The 19,116-nt window shown below is 43.6% G+C and overlaps 1 protein-coding gene and 2 non-coding genes across 4 annotated transcripts in view; 2 read left to right on the top strand and 1 right to left on the bottom strand.

Annotated features, from left to right (window-relative positions):
- Window positions 1-11,854, bottom strand: part of shq1 (SHQ1, H/ACA ribonucleoprotein assembly factor) — a 39,832-nt gene extending 27,978 nt beyond the window's left edge. The window contains exons 1-7 of one of the 2 annotated variants that reach the window (XM_062395114.1): window positions 11,784-11,854; window positions 10,673-10,839; window positions 10,409-10,473; window positions 5,623-5,751; window positions 5,317-5,486; window positions 5,117-5,229; window positions 4,924-5,021 (exon numbers count right to left, since the gene is read on the bottom strand). In XM_062395114.1, the coding sequence (XP_062251098.1) occupies window positions 4,924-5,021; window positions 5,117-5,229; window positions 5,317-5,486; window positions 5,623-5,751; window positions 10,409-10,473; window positions 10,673-10,815 (718 nt within the window). In that variant the 5' untranslated portion in view covers window positions 10,816-10,839; window positions 11,784-11,854. Of the gene's footprint in view, window positions 1-4,923; window positions 5,022-5,116; window positions 5,230-5,316; window positions 5,487-5,622; window positions 5,752-10,408; window positions 10,474-10,672; window positions 10,840-10,940; window positions 11,096-11,783 lie in introns of those variants that run through there. The other variant, XM_062395105.1, reaches the window with a different exon arrangement.
- A 1,294-nt stretch (window positions 11,855-13,148) lies between these two features.
- Window positions 13,149-13,220, top strand: trnae-cuc (transfer RNA glutamic acid (anticodon CUC)). The gene has a single exon. It is a non-coding gene; the product is annotated as a tRNA-Glu (tRNA).
- A 1,033-nt stretch (window positions 13,221-14,253) lies between these two features.
- trnae-cuc (transfer RNA glutamic acid (anticodon CUC)) lies at window positions 14,254-14,325 on the top strand. Its single transcript has one exon. It is a non-coding gene; the product is annotated as a tRNA-Glu (tRNA).
- The last annotated feature ends 4,791 nt before the right edge of the window (window positions 14,326-19,116 follow it).

The raw sequence follows: 19,116 nt of genomic DNA, 5'->3' as shown, positions 1-19,116 counted from the left end.
TCTGAAATTTGTGTTCTCACATACAGCCCCTCCGGAGAATTTATGGAGATTCTTCAGAGCAGGTCTATAATCAGCTAATGCAAGTCAATGAATTGTCCTCTGAAGTCATGTAGACACTTCTGTGTGTGTGACTCTGTGTGTGTGTGTGACTGTGTGTGTTTGTGTGTGACTGTGTGTGTGTGTGTGGCAGAATAAAAGGAAAAGGAAAGGAGACATGGCCATTTTCCTATAGTTAAGCTGTTTCCGCTGTTGGCTGATGAGCTGTTATTCTGGAGCAATTGGGGGCAAAGAGCCTTGATAAAGGGCACCTGACTGAGCCTGATAAGAAGCAGAAGCAATTTATGCCAAATAGTTCTACATGAAATTCACAAAATTAGTAGATTCAATCCAATCTACGTGTTTGACAGCTGAACAGCTCTGCGTTAAGAAAACACAGGTCCATCCATCAAATGAAATATCTCAAAACCTCTGCTTTCCTGCTCACTGCAAAGTCACTAACTGTTGCCTTTTGAAAGAGACATCTGCTTAATGGGGATTTGTGGCAAGCCTAATGGAGCAACACAAACAGACTTCAATCCCATTTAAGCTATCTGCAGCGTTCAGTGCTGAAAGGTGCACTGAATGTCTGCAGGAACATGCTTTAACTCAGCTGTTCTCATCCTTTCACCCAGCACCTAATGAAAGCATTTGGTCTCCCTGCATGAGGAGAGGAGACTCTGCACTGAAACCCCGGTGAGCAAGACACACGTGTGTTGGCTGGAGCAGTTACACAAATACACAGGCTCACAATCCCACACACAGCACTTTAAACGATCTCTCTCTGGCTGCAGCGGCAACTTGTCTCTGTTGGGAAGGAGATTCCCACTGCATTACGTCAGTTGCTAGCTCCCTGCATGTGCCTCCCGAGTCTCTCAACGCTGCAGCGGGAGAGCACGGTTTGACACACAGACAAACGCACACATCCCCACATCGGCACCCATTGTTCTTTAAACCAATGCAAAAACACATAGATTGAGAGAGCGGATGAAAACGTAACATAAAAATCCACTGATGTAATGCGTGAACTTGCAGAGTCACAAGCCTCAGATAAGCAAGAAAATGTGCACAGATGTCTCTCAGCGCACACGCAGGCACACGCAGGCACACACACACACATAAACACATATGCACACACACACACACAGCTGCAATGTAAACAGTTTTAGGTCAACACAACATGAGTGATACCCGGATCACACACACAGAAATGCAAGGATGCCGAAGTGCTTTAAGATAAAAAATATTGGAGAAAAGATTCATGTACAATACAAATATTGACAAAGAAAATGTATAAACGGCTCCTTGTTCACATTAAAAGGATAGTAGAGATTTCAGCGGGACAAGTGCCATCTGTGCTGGAGAAATTATGTTGCACAACACACTCAGATTCAGTAATTAAAAACAACAACTACAGGGAAAATCGAAATTGAAACAGAGTACCCACCCTCTTGCGAGTTGGACACAGCAGCCACGCGATGCTGATATATTTTCTATTAACTCTAGAGCCAATGCAGTGAGGTGAGGTGAGGTGAGCAGAGCTGACAGATGTGCCCAACAACACGTTCATTCATTTCCTCTGTGCAGCCAATCAATTCTAGCAGACATTAGCACAGTGGATGTGCACTTCTCCTGCTTGCAAATTAATTTCTGACCTAATTCCTCCAGTCAGGGCAGTCTGGCTTGTCAATGCTCTCTACAGGTCCAGATGGCCTGAAAGCATGGAGCAAATATGATTCTTCACAATAGTGCTGAGGGTTGGAAAACGCTCCCAGAATTCCACAAATGCAACGTATGACCTTGGATGGCGGATACGGTTAATTTTGCGCACGCACACGCTGTGATCATTTCACCTGCGGGTGAAATCTAGAGAATAAGCTATATAGTTTACCCAGAGTTTTCCTTTAACACTTGCAGGAGTTTTTCTGCACAGACGCGTTCACAACAGCAACAAATCCTCTGCAGTATTCAGGTGAGAGCAGCAGACAGAGGCAGGAAGGGACGCTTAACTCCGCTGCATAGATCACAGGATTTTGTTTACAGCACCCCGACACCTTCGTCAGTTCTTATCCCCACAAACTCTCTTAACATCTTCATTGGTGTCATATATTCGTGTATCACATTTTCATTTTTACGTGTCGTGTGTTAAAAGCGTCTACAACGCCCCCCCACCAATCGCTCATGGTGAATCCCCTTATGTGTTCACACATCGACTTCTCCTGGGAAATGTGGAGTGTCTTACTCTGACATTTGCTTTCACACATGCACTTCATCTGGTGAAAATACTGAGGAGCTGCAGATTCCAGTGCATGTATGAAAGCAACTAATGATACAATCTGTTCAATGTGTAAACTTGGGTGAAGTGGTAGTAGCGTAGAATGTTCACAGAAGACGATCTTGGTCAAAGGTCAGATTTCTAAAACTCAGCCAAAACAAAGTGGAGCAGATAGAGAGACGGAGCTGTCAGGAGCATTTAGCCTGAACCAGTGTGTGAACACAGGCCTCCACTGGGCAGCTGTGGCCTGTCAATGTGCTGGCCCCGTACACTGGAGTGCACAAAGGGGCCACTTTCTACTTCATTAGCACTTGTGACCACATCCATCTGTCAGGTGACATATATATCAGACTTAGCAGAAGCGAAGGACGGCAGGGAAAAAGCCTAAAAACCCACATGGGAGGAGGGGAGTTTTAGTCCTCCATTTTAAATATATGACAAATAGTTAAACTCACAAGCCAGCCTTTAAGATTTGATGGGAAGCCGCTTAAATCTCCTGACCGAAGCCATTCTTCAAACTCATCTGTGGCTAATGCTATTCCACTTGTCAATCAAGCCATTAAGTTTAATTTGGCCCATTTATCTACGCCCGGGTTCCCGACTGAGCCACTCAGTCTTAGAATGCGGAATGAGGCGAGGGAGCCGCCGGGGCTACTGGGAAGCGCAATGTTCTTTGGAGGCTAAACCCAAGAGTGCAGCTAATGGCCTTTGCTTTGCTGAATGATGGCTGCTCCTCAGTGGTAGGGCTCTGGTGCCGGTGGAAATGCAACCGGTTTCACTCCCTTCTGCGATAATGCTATCTGTTTAATCTAAATCCTCTCTCAAGTGTACGGCACCCATGCACTGCACATAAGCTGTGGCTGTGAGCCCTGTGCTCGCTTAAACAGTGGAAGTGCTGGAATCAGCGGGCTGTTCGAAGAGCGGGATGGCACAATTAAATAGACTCTTGCAGCGCGGACAAGAAGCTGTAAGGAGAAATGAAACTGGGAGGCTCAAGCCAACAAGCAACGTATTTCAATCGAAGTAAATGAGCCATGGGTTTGAAATAGACAGGAAATGACTCGCAAGAAGAAAACAAGAATTTTGAAGGAAATTATACTAAGTACAAGAAGGTAGAAATACAAAATGCTTTTGATTTGCCTCTGACTCATCAGTTGTGGTTTTTTAAATTGGTCAAACAGCACCAGAGAAAGGCAGCTATTAGGGAAGGTCAAAGTTCAATCTCTCATAATGGGAGTGTCTTTGCTGGTGGGAGAGTCCTGAGGCTGGTTGCTGGGGCGTGCAGCTTTAGCCGACGAGCTGAGCTCTGACCTTCCTCTGCTACGGGGCAGTAAAAAGACTCATGTGCCCTTTGGGGATTAATAGATTGTCAGAGAACAATGTCAGGGCCTGACACACAACAAGCTTAGCCAACACGTTACCATTTAAATCTCTCATTATACAGTTTTTTTGCTATTCATAAGAGTTTGGGAAATTTGAAATGGTATACAAGGAGATAATAAAATGTTTAACAAGCAGTATTTCAATTTGATCAAAAACAATCAATGCATGACTGCGCTCAAATTTTTTGCAACTTCCTGCCCCCTTCTGGCTGCCTTTAGTCACTGCTTACTTAATTGCTTGAAAAAATCCAATGATCCATTTTTTAAATCATTGGGCATAAGGGTTAAAAGTGAATATTCCCATGTGTTCTACCTATGTTTACTCTGCTCCAATGATTATATTGCTCAGGTCTTTCTAGATCTGTGGACTTCAGTATTTCACTAGAATATTTCTATTCAATGCTACTTTAAAATTCAGCTCCAATCGGTCTCAGGCGTATATATTATACTTTTCACTCTACTACATTTATATGATAGCCATACTAAGTTGTTGCTTTCACATGATTTCACATCAAAGGATAATATTCATTCATAAAATACCATGAAATATAATTTCATGGTAAAAGATTAAACTAGTTGTTTCTGTGATAAATTACAGAAGTTAGTGTCCAGTTGAGGCACTGTGTCACAGATGTCTGAGTTGTTAGCAGATCCAATATTTTTAACTATAATTCTATCAAATAAATTATGTCGTGACTGCTCAGATTACTCCAACGACTCTTTGGAGGGGCTTTGAGGAAAAGAAGTAAAATTATTAAGCTTCATATGAAGTTGTTAAAGTTATAGCTACTCTACCAACTACAACATTATTCTGCCCCTTTTAAATGAATGCATCAGTAATAACAACCTAGTTATAATTTATAAATTAAATTATAATTGCCACAGGGACTATTTTTCTGCTTAAAGGAAAACTTACCCTGCCTCCTTGAGCACATTTTGGTGACAAAACTTCCGCACATTTTCAAAAGCAGGACTTTTACTTTTAGTTATATTATATTGATTCTTAACTGCAAAATTTATTAGTTTTTGATAAATTAGCAATTTTACAAATTTCCTTCTCCTGTTTTCTGTGCTCATTTTATATCTGTGCACTGGAAACATTTAATAAAATACATAGTTGTGTAACCTTTGTTAAGGAGCCAACCCAGAGATTGATTCTAGCAGCACAATTCAGATGAAACAATGGACTAACTACATTTTTAAACATTAAATAGGATAAGTTGCACTCACCAGCTTCTCCATCCTGCACTGTAGAAGGACTCAGCTTTGTCCACCATGGTTTGAACTTCAGCAGGCCCTTTATTTCATCGTCCTCAAATAAATCAGCACTGCAAGTCATATAGATGACGGTAAAAATATCTTAGAAAACACAGCTCCATATCTTCAGCAGTCAAAGCTTCTTTTTTTTCTTGGATAAACTCACAGGTAGTGGTCAGGTGAAAAGGCAGATGCTTCTGCCTCCAGCCTCGCCTGCCTCCTCTCTGCTGCGGTTGTTCCCTCTGGGTTCTTGATATCGATCAAATCGCTGAGTTCCTCCTGTCAGAACGTTCACAGCATTAATGGCCTTGTGGTGTCATGTTAACATTATTAGTTTGTCTAATCTCATTCAGAAATAGATGTTACCTGTAATCTGGCAAACACTCCAGACCTCTGGTTGGCAAAGCCATATTTCTGCTGGGCTCTCAGTTCCTCCTCAGAGCTCTCTGTGTACGCCTCCTGCTCAACCTGCCAGTCAAATTCTTCCTCTTCATCATCCTCCTCCTCCTCAACATCTCCGACACTTTCACTGCATCCTTTAAAAATGTTCAGAAGGTATTGTTGGCTCTAGATTAATACTGCTTCGTTCTTAATATTTTTCCTTGTGTATGTATTGCAATGAATGATTTTCAGTAAATGAACAAGTTAAACCAGTATATAAAATTGACTTACCTAAGCTTAAATCCTCCACCAACGGTTTTGCTGAACGGGAGCCCTTTGGTGCGAGGAGACTCGTCAGCATCTGAAGTCCTTCAAAGTTCTCCCCGGATGTTTCCTTCGGGACCCGAAGAGTGACAAGACCTGCAGAAAGATGGGACGTGAACAATGAAATGGATACATTAAAATATTAAAATGATGAATGAAATAAGGATTTAGCTAAAATACAAATTTGGCCAGTAAGAGACAATGATCTGTGAAGTTACTGTAGCTTGTAGTGGTGACAGAGTTTACTACAGATGTGATGGTGCTGACTGAATCTCTACGTACAATGATCCGTTTATAGCAGTGTGTCATCTCCCTACAGACCACAACTTCATAACAGAGATGAGAAAATAATTTAAGTAAATTAAATGCTTTTTAATCAATTTTAAAAACTGTTATTTTATTAATTTTTTTGAACTTTGACCTTAAACCTGCAAATACAATGTTCATAATACACGTATTGCGTTGGAACAAATAAATGTTAGACTGTCAGCCTGTTTGATAATCGATTCATCATTTTTTTATGCTTTGCACTTTCTCAAATTAATTTTTAAGTGAAATTAAATGATAGTACTTTTTTTAGTGGCAATGAGAAAATAGGCAAACAAAGGATAACAAAGAAAGATAAGATTAGATATCTAGTTTTATACTATTTGTAATAAAGAGATAATTATATGCCCAAAAAGGTACTGGTTTAAACCCTGCAAATCTTTCTGATTTTTATTTTCACAAAACTGAGATTGTTTGAATCAAAAGAAAAAGACTAAATACTCATGAACTGATGTGTGATAAGAAATTGTCAAAGATTTTCACGTGAGACAAGAGAACTTGAGAATTTAAGTACCCGACTATTAAGCCATTGACTGATCACCGACTTTACAAAACTCCTTATTGAATCTATAAAGAAAGCATTTGATTGAGGACTTTCTGACGTATCCCATATTTGAATTTGAAAATAAAGCTCTTTATTACAAGCAGCAGCAGATAAATCAGCCACCTGCACGTGCAATACTACAAAAATTAAGCCCTTCCTATTAAAACTGACGAGATAAATAAAAATGATTTGCCTGCGCCACAGCGATAATCTGATAGTCGCCTAAAGACCTCATAAAATTTCAATGCACCCAAGTGTTAAAGCTTACAAGCACTTTACGATAGAAGCTGACTAAGTGCTTGAGTTGCAGGTCTTGCAGAATGGAGCGCCTGGAAGACAGATCTTAATGATGGCTCATTATAAGTCTAAACAAGGACACTCATTAGCGGCGCTTTATTAGCAGATGTTAAAGGCTTATTTAGACACAGCGTGTTAACTGGGGCCATGCTGACAGACGGGCGACGAGGTGTCAGAGAGCATAAGGCAGACGTCTCCATAAAGACAACTTCATTACAACTGATTAAGACGAAGGCAGATCAAAGTGACAGAGAGTAATGTAAAGACAATGGCAAACATCGTGCCCATAGTCATTATCATGTTTCATTTGCTTGTTATATATTTGAAGAAAATTCTGTGTGAGCTGCCCGTCATTGTCACAGTGAAGAGAGAGATAGTAGCGACAGCCTGCAGGCGGTAATCATTATGACATTACAGATGGTTCCAGCAGTTCCTTAAATGGGATGAAATAACATGATCAGTGGGTTCATTTACTCGGGCTGATTGACTCAAGTACAAACTAAAGACTCCCCGGGGATCAATCACTGACAGCTATTACAGCCATGCTTCTGGGTCCTGCAGAACTGTTTGACTGGTCACTATTAACATGCAAAGCAAAAGCAGCCATGGTTTTAAAACGGGGTGTGTTGCGTCAATGTGTATGGATTATAATTTCCATCAAATATATCTGTACAGGCTACTTCAAATCTGTTGGTTGGTTTTTAAATGCTTTAAACTGATATTGCTTTTTAACCAACTTGTAACATATCACATGCAACTCACACACCTGCTCTCTGTCTGACACATACCAGTGGCAGGTCAAATTCACTCATACCCAGGGCCGCCGCTCCCACCACGTGCATCATGCACTGTATGTGGGGCACCAAGTGCCTGAGGGGGCCCACAATTACAATTATCGTCATAATCATTCATAATGATGAATTGGTGATTGAGAAGCCTCAGAGACACTGCGTTGAGGCCTGGGCGTCAGAATATTGCTTAGAAACCAACACTGCCCGTGGCCCCTTGCGCTCTGAGCCAGGAGAGCTGGGTGCTTTCTGGCAGTCTGGCTGGTGCTGTGGCCAGGCTGTGCACACTGTAGCTGGGCCAGGTACCCTGGGTCCCTGCCCCGGCTGTGTGAGCCCCCCCCCCCCCCCCCCCCCCGCACCTCAGCAGGAGAGCTGTGCAGGCGGCTTGTGTAATGACCTTAATGGGAAACACTGCACCTCCTCATCACGTCTGTGCTGCTAGCTCTCAAGAAGAAACGTCATGTTTATGATGCTGTTCACCACTGTTCATCTTTAAAAAATATGTACTGAAAATGTCTACACATCTTTTGAACGTTTATAGAATAATGCAGGAATCCCAGCCAGGTGACACCAGTTTGGGAAACCTGAGTGCAGATTCCTGTCCAGCGTAACCTTTTTTCCTAAGTGGCCTACTTGACAATGATATGGTGTGATGAGTTTTACAGGCCCCTTGTATATTTTCCTAATAGTTTTTCAGATGATAATTTTGATATTGTACATAACAAAAGAGGAGTATACAGTACATTTAAGGGATGTCATAATTGTTATCATGATAACACAGTTGAAGTTGTTCTCATTGTTATTATCCATCCTTTCCTGATGCAAATGACATCTTAAATAGTGAAGCTTTTCACTAATTTGGCAAGGATGGGAACAATAGATCAAACACATCCAAACAGTGTGTTGAGGAAGAATCAAACAGCTCAATTATTTGATGAAGTCACAGCTAATGAAACGTAGCCAGTACCAACTGCTGTCTGTGTTGTTTGACTAAAACTTTACACTATGAAACATCATGACTTATTTAGTCTTTTATTGAGATTGTGCCTGTTAAAAAACTCACAGCACTCGATATAACTAAGTAATCAGCTACAGTACAAGTTGATAGTAGCAAGCAGTGCCAACACAGTTACTGAGTAACTGAAACAGAACTAGAATAACCGCACTACAGTTTTATGCCTCGACCAACCAGTGCAGTTTGCATGTGCATGTTTCTTGATTCATATAAGGTTACTGTTACCTTTGACCACTGCTATGTAATCCCATCATCTTTGAGTCCAAGTGACAACTGATCGAAAATTGAAGAAATTCCCTTAAGTCTGTGTTATACATCACATTCAAGAGGCCAAACATTTTTTTGAGGCCATCATGACCTCAACCTTTAAACACTCAAATCTTATCAGTGAGTCCAAGAGAACATGTGTGCGCACTTTGAAAAAATTCCCTCGAGATTTTCCTGAGATATCACATTCACAAGGTGTTCAAGAGGTTTTTCAAATTTGAAAACATTTCCTCAAGCTGATCTCAAGATATCATGTTCAAGAAATACATAAAGATACTTCATGAGGCCAACGTGACCTTGACCTTTGACATTGGGCTACCAGAAGGAAATCCAAGTTCAAGTGAATGTTTGTGTCAAATGTCAAAGAATTCCCTCAAGGTGTTCCGGAGAGATCAGCCTTAGAACGCAAAAATCTGCTTTGTGAGGCCACTGTGACCATGACCTTTGACCACAAAATTATATTCAGGTCATCCTTGAATCCAAGTGAATGTTTGTACAAAAATTGGTACAATTCTCTCAAGGCATTCTTGAGATATTGTGTTCACTGGAATGTGACAGACAGACAGATAAACCGAAAACATAATGCCTCTGGCCATAAAAATCAGTGTTGAGCAAAGACACACTGGAACCTGTGATCAATTATTTATGAGTAGCCTGTCAACTGTGAAGACTCAGCATTAGTTGATGTGTTGTCTTGCTGAAAATAAATTTGATAGCAGATAAAAAAAAAAAACAACAGCAAACCTTCACACAGCAAAGAGCCTGCAAGTGTATAATCATGTCAGTGTTGTCAGATTTCAATTATATTTTGTAAAGTGCAGCTAGTATTAGGCAAACAAGCCACTACCTCAATGAAGTGTCTTCAAATAGGGCTAACGTTAAGCCTGCTATGTGAGTCAAGAGTCTCAGTAAAATTCCACTTGATGGTTTAAACTACATGGAGTAGATTTACAAATCTGAACCTTAATTTACCTTCAATATTACACACTGGTAAAATATGGTATATCTGGTTCCCCCATCCACACTGAGTAACCGTCTTTTCAAATTGACATTTCATTTCTAAAGAACTTAAAAATCTGAACTTTTTTCCCAGCTGAAGGACAGCGCAGCACATTCTGTCAAAGGATTTGGGAAGGAACAGGTCTAACCGGGAAACCACTTAGTCACTATATAGTTTAATACAAAATAAGCAAACTGCTGGAAGGTATTACATCCTCCAACAAAACTCTTAATTTGTTTACTTTCCTCCTCAGAGAATCTCTGGTAAATCATGTCATTTATTTGTGGGTAAAAAGTAAACGTTGGCCCTTCCAAACTGTGAACATGTTCCGATTGTTAAACGAGAGCTGCAAGACTGCAAGCATCTGTCTCCCTTTACTCCAGCCGCTTTTAGTACCTTTAGTGAAATATGTCAACTGACATTTTGCTTTGTAATATCCCCCTGAAACTACTGTGATGAGTCATGCGGTTTTATAGCCATTGTGCATATTGTCATCATATAATAACATGACCTACCTTTATCAATGTCAAACTTGGCCTTTTCTCTCCCATCCTCCACAATTCTTCCAGGAAGTGTTAATCTGGAAAGAAAATATATATACATATATGGGAATAACTTATAAAAGCGAAGACAAACCTCCTATTCACTTTTATATTTTACTACAGATATTGAGTAAATGCCTGTATATTAAAGTCAGCTGGTGCTGCTCCTCTTTCATCCAACCTAAGCTTCAAGACGGATCTAAAGCTACATCAATGTATGCTTATTGGGTAACTCACCTTAGAAAGTAAGGCTTGGCATAGAACTTGAAGTCTGATCCGTCGATGTAAAGGTCAAACTCCGATGTTCTAGTGTAGGGCACACGGATGCTGAGGATCAAGTACTCAGGGTCTTGGCTCAGGTCAAACGCAGGAGTAATCATTGTGAATGCGGATGTCAAACAGACCTGTGGAGTCAATGAGGGGGATCATGTTTAAATCCACTTGGTCTGAATTGGAATCACATTTCACAGCAGTTAGCCAGGCTGGATCATGAATCATGACCCACCTGGCTACAGCACGCCACCTGGTGGCTGACTATTAGATGTTGTTGTAGGTGATCACGTGTCCAGAAGCAGCAGCAGCCGACATGTGCCACACAGATGGTGACAACTGTAAACAAACCCTGTGTCACACGTAACAACAGGTTTCCCACTGTAGCAAGTTACTAAGTGTGTATTTATTTTAGGTTTCAATCAGCTGGGAACAGTCCTGCCTTTCTTTATTGTTTCATACCACACTTAAGTGGGAATCTGAGGTATTTACAAAGCTATCACACATTGACAAAATGTGTAACCCTCAATACCTCACGGAGCTCGTTTTAATAATTATAAAGACCTGTAGTTATCTTCGGCATAATCAGAATCTTAAGAGAAAATGAATTCCTTCAAGCAGCATCAATCTCCTGCAAGCTTGTATGATTATTTCCATGCATGTAGGGACTTAGCGAATATATAACCTCTCAAATGATACATTCAGTGGAAATCCGGTTTGTGTATTGTCTTACAATGATCCAGGTTTAAACCACAGACTCACAATCACACGACATGATTAGGCGATCTGTGAGCCGTGCCCACTTGAGGATAAAACACACACAAACTTAACGGAGCCATAAAGTTTCAGGGCTAGCACGAAACTAGCCTCCTAAGCTAACACATGACAGGTCTCCTCGTGTGTGTCAGCTAGCAGCACAGCAGCAGTGTTAGCTAAGTGATGCTAACATAGCGCTACTGAAGCAATCCTCTCTTCTCCACAGGCGGAAGAACCTGTCTGTCTGAATCACATCGGCGGAATCAGCACAAAACAGCCCAATACGGGTTAACACAGTTCACAGGCATAAACAGTCGCTCACCTCAAATAACACAGATTTCTTCTCACTAACCACAGTCAGATCCACAGTGTGGTGGCGGCGGCCATGTTTTACCGGACTACACAGTGAAAACAGGCACTTTAATGTTCTGATGTGTGATATATGATTTGATAGGTTATATATGAAAGGGCATGAAATGATTTGAGATATACAACATGACACGATATCAAATGTGATGTGATATGGTGTGATATATTATATCACATGATATGATATGTGATACATGAAATATATGATGTGATATATGACATGACATATGACATGGAATTATTTGATATGATTCCTCCAATTGTCTAATGACTTAATTGATCAATCAAGAAATCAATTAATTACAGTGTTTTTATCTCCACTGAGAAGAATAATTAATCAAAGACCTGGTTTCAGCTCTATTAGTAGATAAGACATGAAATAAATTTTAACTAAATAAGAAGTGACTCTAACTGTTCTATATAGAGAAGCTCAACCAGCTTTGTAACACTGCAACAACTAATTTGTTGTACTCTCTTCAGCTGCAATAAAGGAGTTGAACTGATCCTAAATGCATCGAATTTAAATCAATTTAACTAAAAAAAAATTCTGCTTCTAAGCTTATATGCCACAAATATGGGAAAAATGTACCTATTCTGAGCCATATTGACCCCAGCAAAGAGTGTCCATCCTGTGAGCACTGAAAATTAAATACATTAAAGAGAGAAGGGCAAAATAAGGTGATGAAGCAAGATCCAGAAAGAGACGTATGTGTTATTATTTCTAGGTGCAAAAAGTGTACGAGGAAACTGTAAAAAAAAACTAAAGAGAGGCCTAAAAGTCACATAGGAAATATAAAAGAGAGGCCATTATGGTGCTTTTAAAGCCAGTTTATCTTCTAAAGCTGCTTTGAGACTTGAACTCTTTTCGGAGTTTGCCCCTCACGTATGAATTACACAGCAGGAGATTCTCAACTCAGATGCATTCAGACCCACATAGAAATCTTAGGAGCGTTCAGGTGACGGGTGCGCAGCAAACAGGAGTCAGGACATTGTGTATGAGTTTTGCATCTGTCGCATGTTGTGTTGAATTCTGTGTAGGATTTCCTGCTTTTTTCTCACCTTGGCTCATTCGGACATTATCATAAGTTTTTACTTGGGGCTGGCAGGAGAAGCTCCAGGGAAATTCCTGAGCCTCTCCCTCGAATACTTGTGTTCTCATACACAGCCCATCCGATCTTCCATTCATAGTTTCACAGAAACACAAGCAATGTTTCTGCATACTGCCACCACCGCTAGAAGTGGTTGGAGGTACTTCAAGTCCTGCTCATTTTAAAGGCCAGAAATTCTTGAGCAGCTGCCTTCAAGAGCACGACAGATGTCCCTGATGGTCTAGTGGTTAGGATCCGGCGCTCTCACCGCCGTGGCCCGGGTTCGATTCCCGGTCAGGGAATTAATCTATTGAATACTTTGAGTGCAATTGCTTACGTATGTTAAATTGACAGGTCCTGAGTCAAGGTGTGAATGATTTATGAGTAGGAAGTAGTAAGAATGTTCTGATGACTGTCCCTTAGTAGGTGAACACTAAGGGATTACAGAATGTACTACTACCACAAAAACATCAATGTTTACACAACTCGTAGTACAAAGTGTAATGTCTCAGTGCACAATATGCCCAATCATGTCAGTGATGTTAAATGGGCAGGTCGTTGGAGTCACCTAAGTCAAGGTGTGAATTGCTTTTTTCTCACCTTGGCTCATTCGGATATTATCATAAGTTTTTACTTAGGGCTGGCAGGAGAAGCTCCAGGGAAATTCCTGAGCCTCTCCCTCGAATACTTGTGTTCTCAGTCACAGCCCATCCGGTCTTACATATTTGCACTATTGTTGTTTTATTTTCTCTTCAGCTATTTATATATATATATATATACATTTTTTTCTATTTTAAATTTTGATATTCTATTTCATTTTATGCTATTTATATTTTATTTTATTTCATAGGTTGTAATTACTTGAGCATTGCTAGAAGAGAGCCTGAGACTCAAGCATTTCACTGCCAGCGACTGCTTAATGTTATTGTTGTGCATTTGGCAATAAAAAAATCTTGAATCTTGAATCTTGAAAGTGAAATGAAGCAGTGCAGAATATGCCCAATCCATGTCACTGATGTTAAATGGGCAGGTCGTTGGAGACATCTGAGTCAAGGTGCGAATTGCTTTTTTCTCACCTTGGCTCATTCGGACATTATCATAAGTTTTTACTTGGGGCTGGCAGGAGAAGCTCCAGGGAAATTCCTGAGCCTCTCCCTCGAATACTTGTGTTCTCATACACAGCCCATCCGATCTTCCATTCATAGTTTCACAGAAACACAAACAATGTTTCTGCATACTGCCACCACCGATAGAAGTGGTTGGAGGTACTTCAAATCCTGCTCATTTTAAAGGCCAGAAATTCTTGAGCAGCTGCCTTCAAGAGCATGACAGATGTCCCTGATGGTCTAGTGGTTAGGATCCGGCGCTCTCACCGCCGTGGCCCGGGTTCGATTCCCGGTCAGGGAACTAATCTATTGAATACTTTGAGTACAATTGCTTACATATGTTAAATTGACAGGTCCTGAGTCAAGGTGTGAATGACTGATGAGTAGGAAGTCTCATCTCATCATCTCATTTTCATCCGCTTATCCGGGGTCGGGTCGCGGGGGGAGCAGCTCAAGCAGGGGGCCCCAGACTTCCCTTTCCCGGGCCACATTGACCAACTCTGACGGGGGGATCCCGAGGCGTTCCCAGGCCAGTGTTGAGATATAATCTCTCCACCTAGTCCTGGGTCTTCCCCGAGGTCTCCTCCCCACTGGACGTGCCTGAAACACCTCCCAAGGAAGGCGCCCAGTGGGCATCCTTACCAGATGCCCGAACCACCTCAGCTGACTCCTTTCTAAGTAAAGGAGCAGCGGCTCTAATCCGAGTTCCTCACGGATGGCTGAGCTTCTCACCCTATCCCTAAGGGAGACGCCAGCCACCCTTCTGAGAAAACTCATCTCGGCCGCTTGTACCTGTGATCTCGTCCTTTCGGTCATCACCCAGCCCTCATGACCATAGGTGAGGATAGGAACGAAGATCGACCGGTAGATCGAGAGCTTTGCCTTGCGGCTCATCTCTCTTTTCGTTACAACGGTGCGGTAAAGCGAACGCAATACCGCCCCCGCTGCTCCGATTCTCCGGCCAATCTCACGCTCCATAGTACCCTCACTCGCGAACAAGACCCCAAGGTACTTGAACTCCTTCACTTGGGCTAAGGACTCATTTCCTACCCGGAGTAAGCAATCCATCGGTTTCCTGCTAAGAGTCATGGCCTCAGATTTAGCGGTGCTGATCCTCATCCCAGCCGCTTCACACTCAGCCGCCAGCCGATCCAGTGAGTGCTGAAGGTCACAGGCCGATGATCCAATGAGGACCACGTCATCTGCAAAAAGCAGTGACGAGATCCTCAGACCACCGAACTGCAACCCCTCCCCACCCCGACTACGCCTCGATATCCTGTCCATGTATATCACAAACAGGATTGGTGACAAGGCGCAGCCCTGGCGGAGACCAGCATCCACTGAGAACGAAACTGACTGGCTGCCGAGGACGCGAACACAACTCTCGCTTTGGGAGTACAGGGATTGGATGGCCCTGAGGATAGACCCCCTTACCCCATACTCCCGCAGCACCTCCCACAGTTTCTCCCGGGGGACCCGGTCATACGCCTTCTCCAGATCCACAAAACACATGTAGACCGGATGGGCATACTCCCAGGCCCCCTCCAGGATCCTTGCGAGAGTGAAGAGCTGGTCCGTAGTTCCACGTCCGGGGCGAAAACCGCATTGTTCCTCTTCAATCTGAGGTTCGACGATCGGCCGAACCCTCCTTTCCAGCACCTTGGAGTAGACTTTACCAGGGAGGCTGAGAAGTGTGATGCCCCGGTAATTGGCACACACTCTCTGGTCCCCCTTTTTGAACAGGGGAACCACCACCCCAGTTTGCCACTCCTTTGGTACTGTACCCGACTCCCACGCGATGTTGAATAGGCGTGTCAACCATGACAGCCCCTCAACACCCAGAGCCTTTAGCATTTCTGGCCGGATCTCATCAATCCCTGGGGCCTTGCCACTGCGGAGATGTTTGACCACCTCAGTGACCTCCACCAGGGAAATTGACGATGAAACACCATCAACCTCGAGCTCTGCCTCCAACATAGAGGGCGTGTTATTCGGATTCAGGAGTTCCTCAAAGTGTTCCTTCCAACGTCCGACAACCTCCTCAGTTGAGGTCAACAGAGTCCCATCCTTACTGTACACAGCTTGGATGGTTCCCCGTTTCCCCCTCCTGAGGTGCCGGATAGTCTTCCAGAAACACTTTGGTGCCGACCGAAAGTCCTTCTCCATGGCCTCTCCGAACTTCTCCCACACCCGCTGCTTAGCCTCCGACACGGCAGCAGCTGCAGCCCTTCGGGCCTGTCGGTACCCTGCAACCGAGTCAGGAGTCCTCCAGGATATCATATCCCAGAAGGCCTCCTTCTTCAATCGGACGGCTTCCCTGACCACCGGTGTCCACCACGGTGTCCGAGGGTTACCGCCCCTTGAGGAGCCTAAGACCCTGAGGCCACAGCTAGCCGCCGCAGCTTCAGCAATGGAGGCTTTGAACACCGCCCACTCCGGCTCAATGCCCCCAACCTCCACAGGGATGCCAGAAAAACTCCGCCGGAGGTGTGAGTTGAAGATACCTAGGACGGGGGCCTCCTCCAGGCGTTCCCAGTTCACCCGCACTACTCGTTTGGGCTTACCAGGTCTATCCGGAAATTTCCCCCACTCCCTGATCCAACTCACAACCAGATGGTGGTCGGTTGACAGTTCCGCCCCTCTCTTTACCCGAGTGTCCAAAACATGCGGCCTCAGATCAGATGACACGATCACAAAATCGATCATTGATCTTCGGCCTAGGGTACTCTGGTACCAGGTACACTTATGAACAACCTTATATTCGAACATGGTGTTTGTTATGGATAATCCATGGCTAGCACAGAAGTCCAATAACAAACGACCGCTCGGGTTCAGATCAGGGAGGCCGTTCCTCCCCACCACGCCTCTCCAGGTGTCTCCATCGTTGCCCACGTGGGCGTTGAAGTCACCCAGCAGAAGTACGGAGTCCCCTACTGGAGCCCCATACAGGACTCCATTCAGGGTCTCCAAGAAGGCCGAGTACTCTGAACTGCTGTTTGGTGCATACGCACAAACAACAGTCAGAGTTTTCCCCCCTACAACCCTTAGGCGCAGGGAGGCGACCCTCTCGTCTACCGGGGTAAACTCCAACACCGCGGCGCTCAGCCGGGGATTTATGAGTATCCCCACACCCGCCCGACGCCTCACGCCCTTGGCAACTCCGGAGAAGAATAAAGTCCAACCCTTATCCAGGAGTACGGTACCAGAGCTGAGACTGTGCGTGGAGGTAAGCCCCACCAGATCTAACTGATAGCGCTCCACCTCCCTCACAAGCTCCGGTTCCTTTCCCCACAGCGAGGTGACGTTCCACGTCCCCAGAGCCAGCTTCTGCCGCCCTGGTCTGGTCCGTCGAGACCCCTTACCTTCGCTGCCACCCATGTGGCTGCGCACCCGACCCCAACGGGTCTTCCCACAGGTGGTGGGCCCATGAGATGAAGAGAGGGGGGGTGCCACGTAGTTTGTTCGGGCTATGCCCGACCGGGCTCCGTGGCAAACCCGGCCACCAGACGCTCGCCATCGAGCCCTCCGTCTGGGCCTAGCTCCAGACGGGGGCCCCGGGCTTCCTCCGGGCTGGGTCCCATCTCCTCTTTTATCGATGTTCATTGAGGGTTTTTGAACCATTCTTAGTCTGGCCCCTCACCTGAGACCACTCTGCCATGGGAGACCCTACCAGGAGCACAAGGCTCCAGACAACACAGCCCTCAGGTTCACAGGGACACGCAAACCTCTCCACCACGATAAGGTGACGGTTCAAGGAGAGGATGAGTAGGAAGTAGTAAGTGAATTACAGAATGTTCTGATGACTGTCCCTTAGTAGGTGAACACTAAGGGATTACAGAATGTACTACTACCACAAAAACATCAATGTTTACACAACTCGTAGTACAAAGTGAAATGTCTCAGTGCACAATATGCCCAATCATGTCAGTGATGTTAAATGGGCAGGTCGTTGGAGTCACCTGAGTCAAGGTGTGAATTGCTTTTTTCTCACCTTGGCTCATTCGGATATTATCATAAGTTTTTACTTGGGGCTGGCAGGAGAAGCTCCAGGGAAATTCCTGAGCCTCTCCCTCGAATACTTGTGTTCTCAGTCACAGCCCATCCGGTCTTACATATTTGCACTATTGTTGTTTTATTTTCTCTTCAGCTATTTATATATATATATATATACATTTTTTTCTATTTTAAATTTTGATATTCTATTTCATTTTATGCTATTTATATTTTATTTTATTTCATAGGTTGTAATTACTTGAGCATTGCTAGAAGAGAGCCTGAGACTCAAGCATTTCACTGCCAGCGACTGCTTAATGTTATTGTTGTGCATTTGGCAATAAAAAAATCTTGAATCTTGAATCTTGAAAGTGAAATGAAGCAGTGCAGAATATGCCCAATCCATGTCACTGATGTTAAATGGGCAGGTCGTTGGAGTCATCTGAGTCAAGGTGCGAGTTGCTTTTTTCTCACCTTGGCTCATTCGGATATTATCATAAGTTTTTACTTGGGGCTGGCAGGAGAAGCTCCAGGGAAATTCCTGAGCCTCTCCCTCGAATACTTGTGTTCTCATACACAGCCCATCCGATCTTCCATTCATAGTTTCACAGAAACACAAGCAATGTTTCTGCATACTGCCACCACCGCTAGAAGTAGTTGGAGGTACTTCAAGTCCTGCTCCTTTTAAAGGCCAGAAATTCTTGAGCAGCTGCCTTCAAGAGCTTGACAGATGTCCCTGATGGTCTAGTGGTTAGGTTCGATGCTCTCACCGCCGTGGCCCGGGTTCGATTCCAGGTCAGGGAACTAATCTATTGAATACTTTGAGTACAATTGCTTACATATGTTAAATTGACAGGTCCTGAGTCAAGGTGTGAATGACTGATGAGTAGGAAGTAGTAAGTGAATTACAGAATGTTCTGATGACTGTCCCTTAGTAGGTGAACACTAAGGGATTACAGAATGTACTACTACCACAAAAACATCAATGTTTACACAACTCGTAGTACAAAGTGAAATGTCTCAGTGCACAATATGCCCAATCATGTCAGTGATGTTAAATGGGCAGATCGTTGGAGTCACCTGAGTCAAGGTGTGAATT

The sequence above is a fragment of the Platichthys flesus genome, chromosome 2 (genome assembly GCF_949316205.1).
Source record: "Platichthys flesus chromosome 2, fPlaFle2.1, whole genome shotgun sequence".
NCBI classification, from domain to species: Eukaryota; Metazoa; Chordata; class Actinopteri; order Pleuronectiformes; family Pleuronectidae; genus Platichthys; species Platichthys flesus.
The sequence above is the reverse complement of the archived record's forward strand: the minus strand, read 5'-3'. Positions and strand labels throughout refer to the sequence as shown.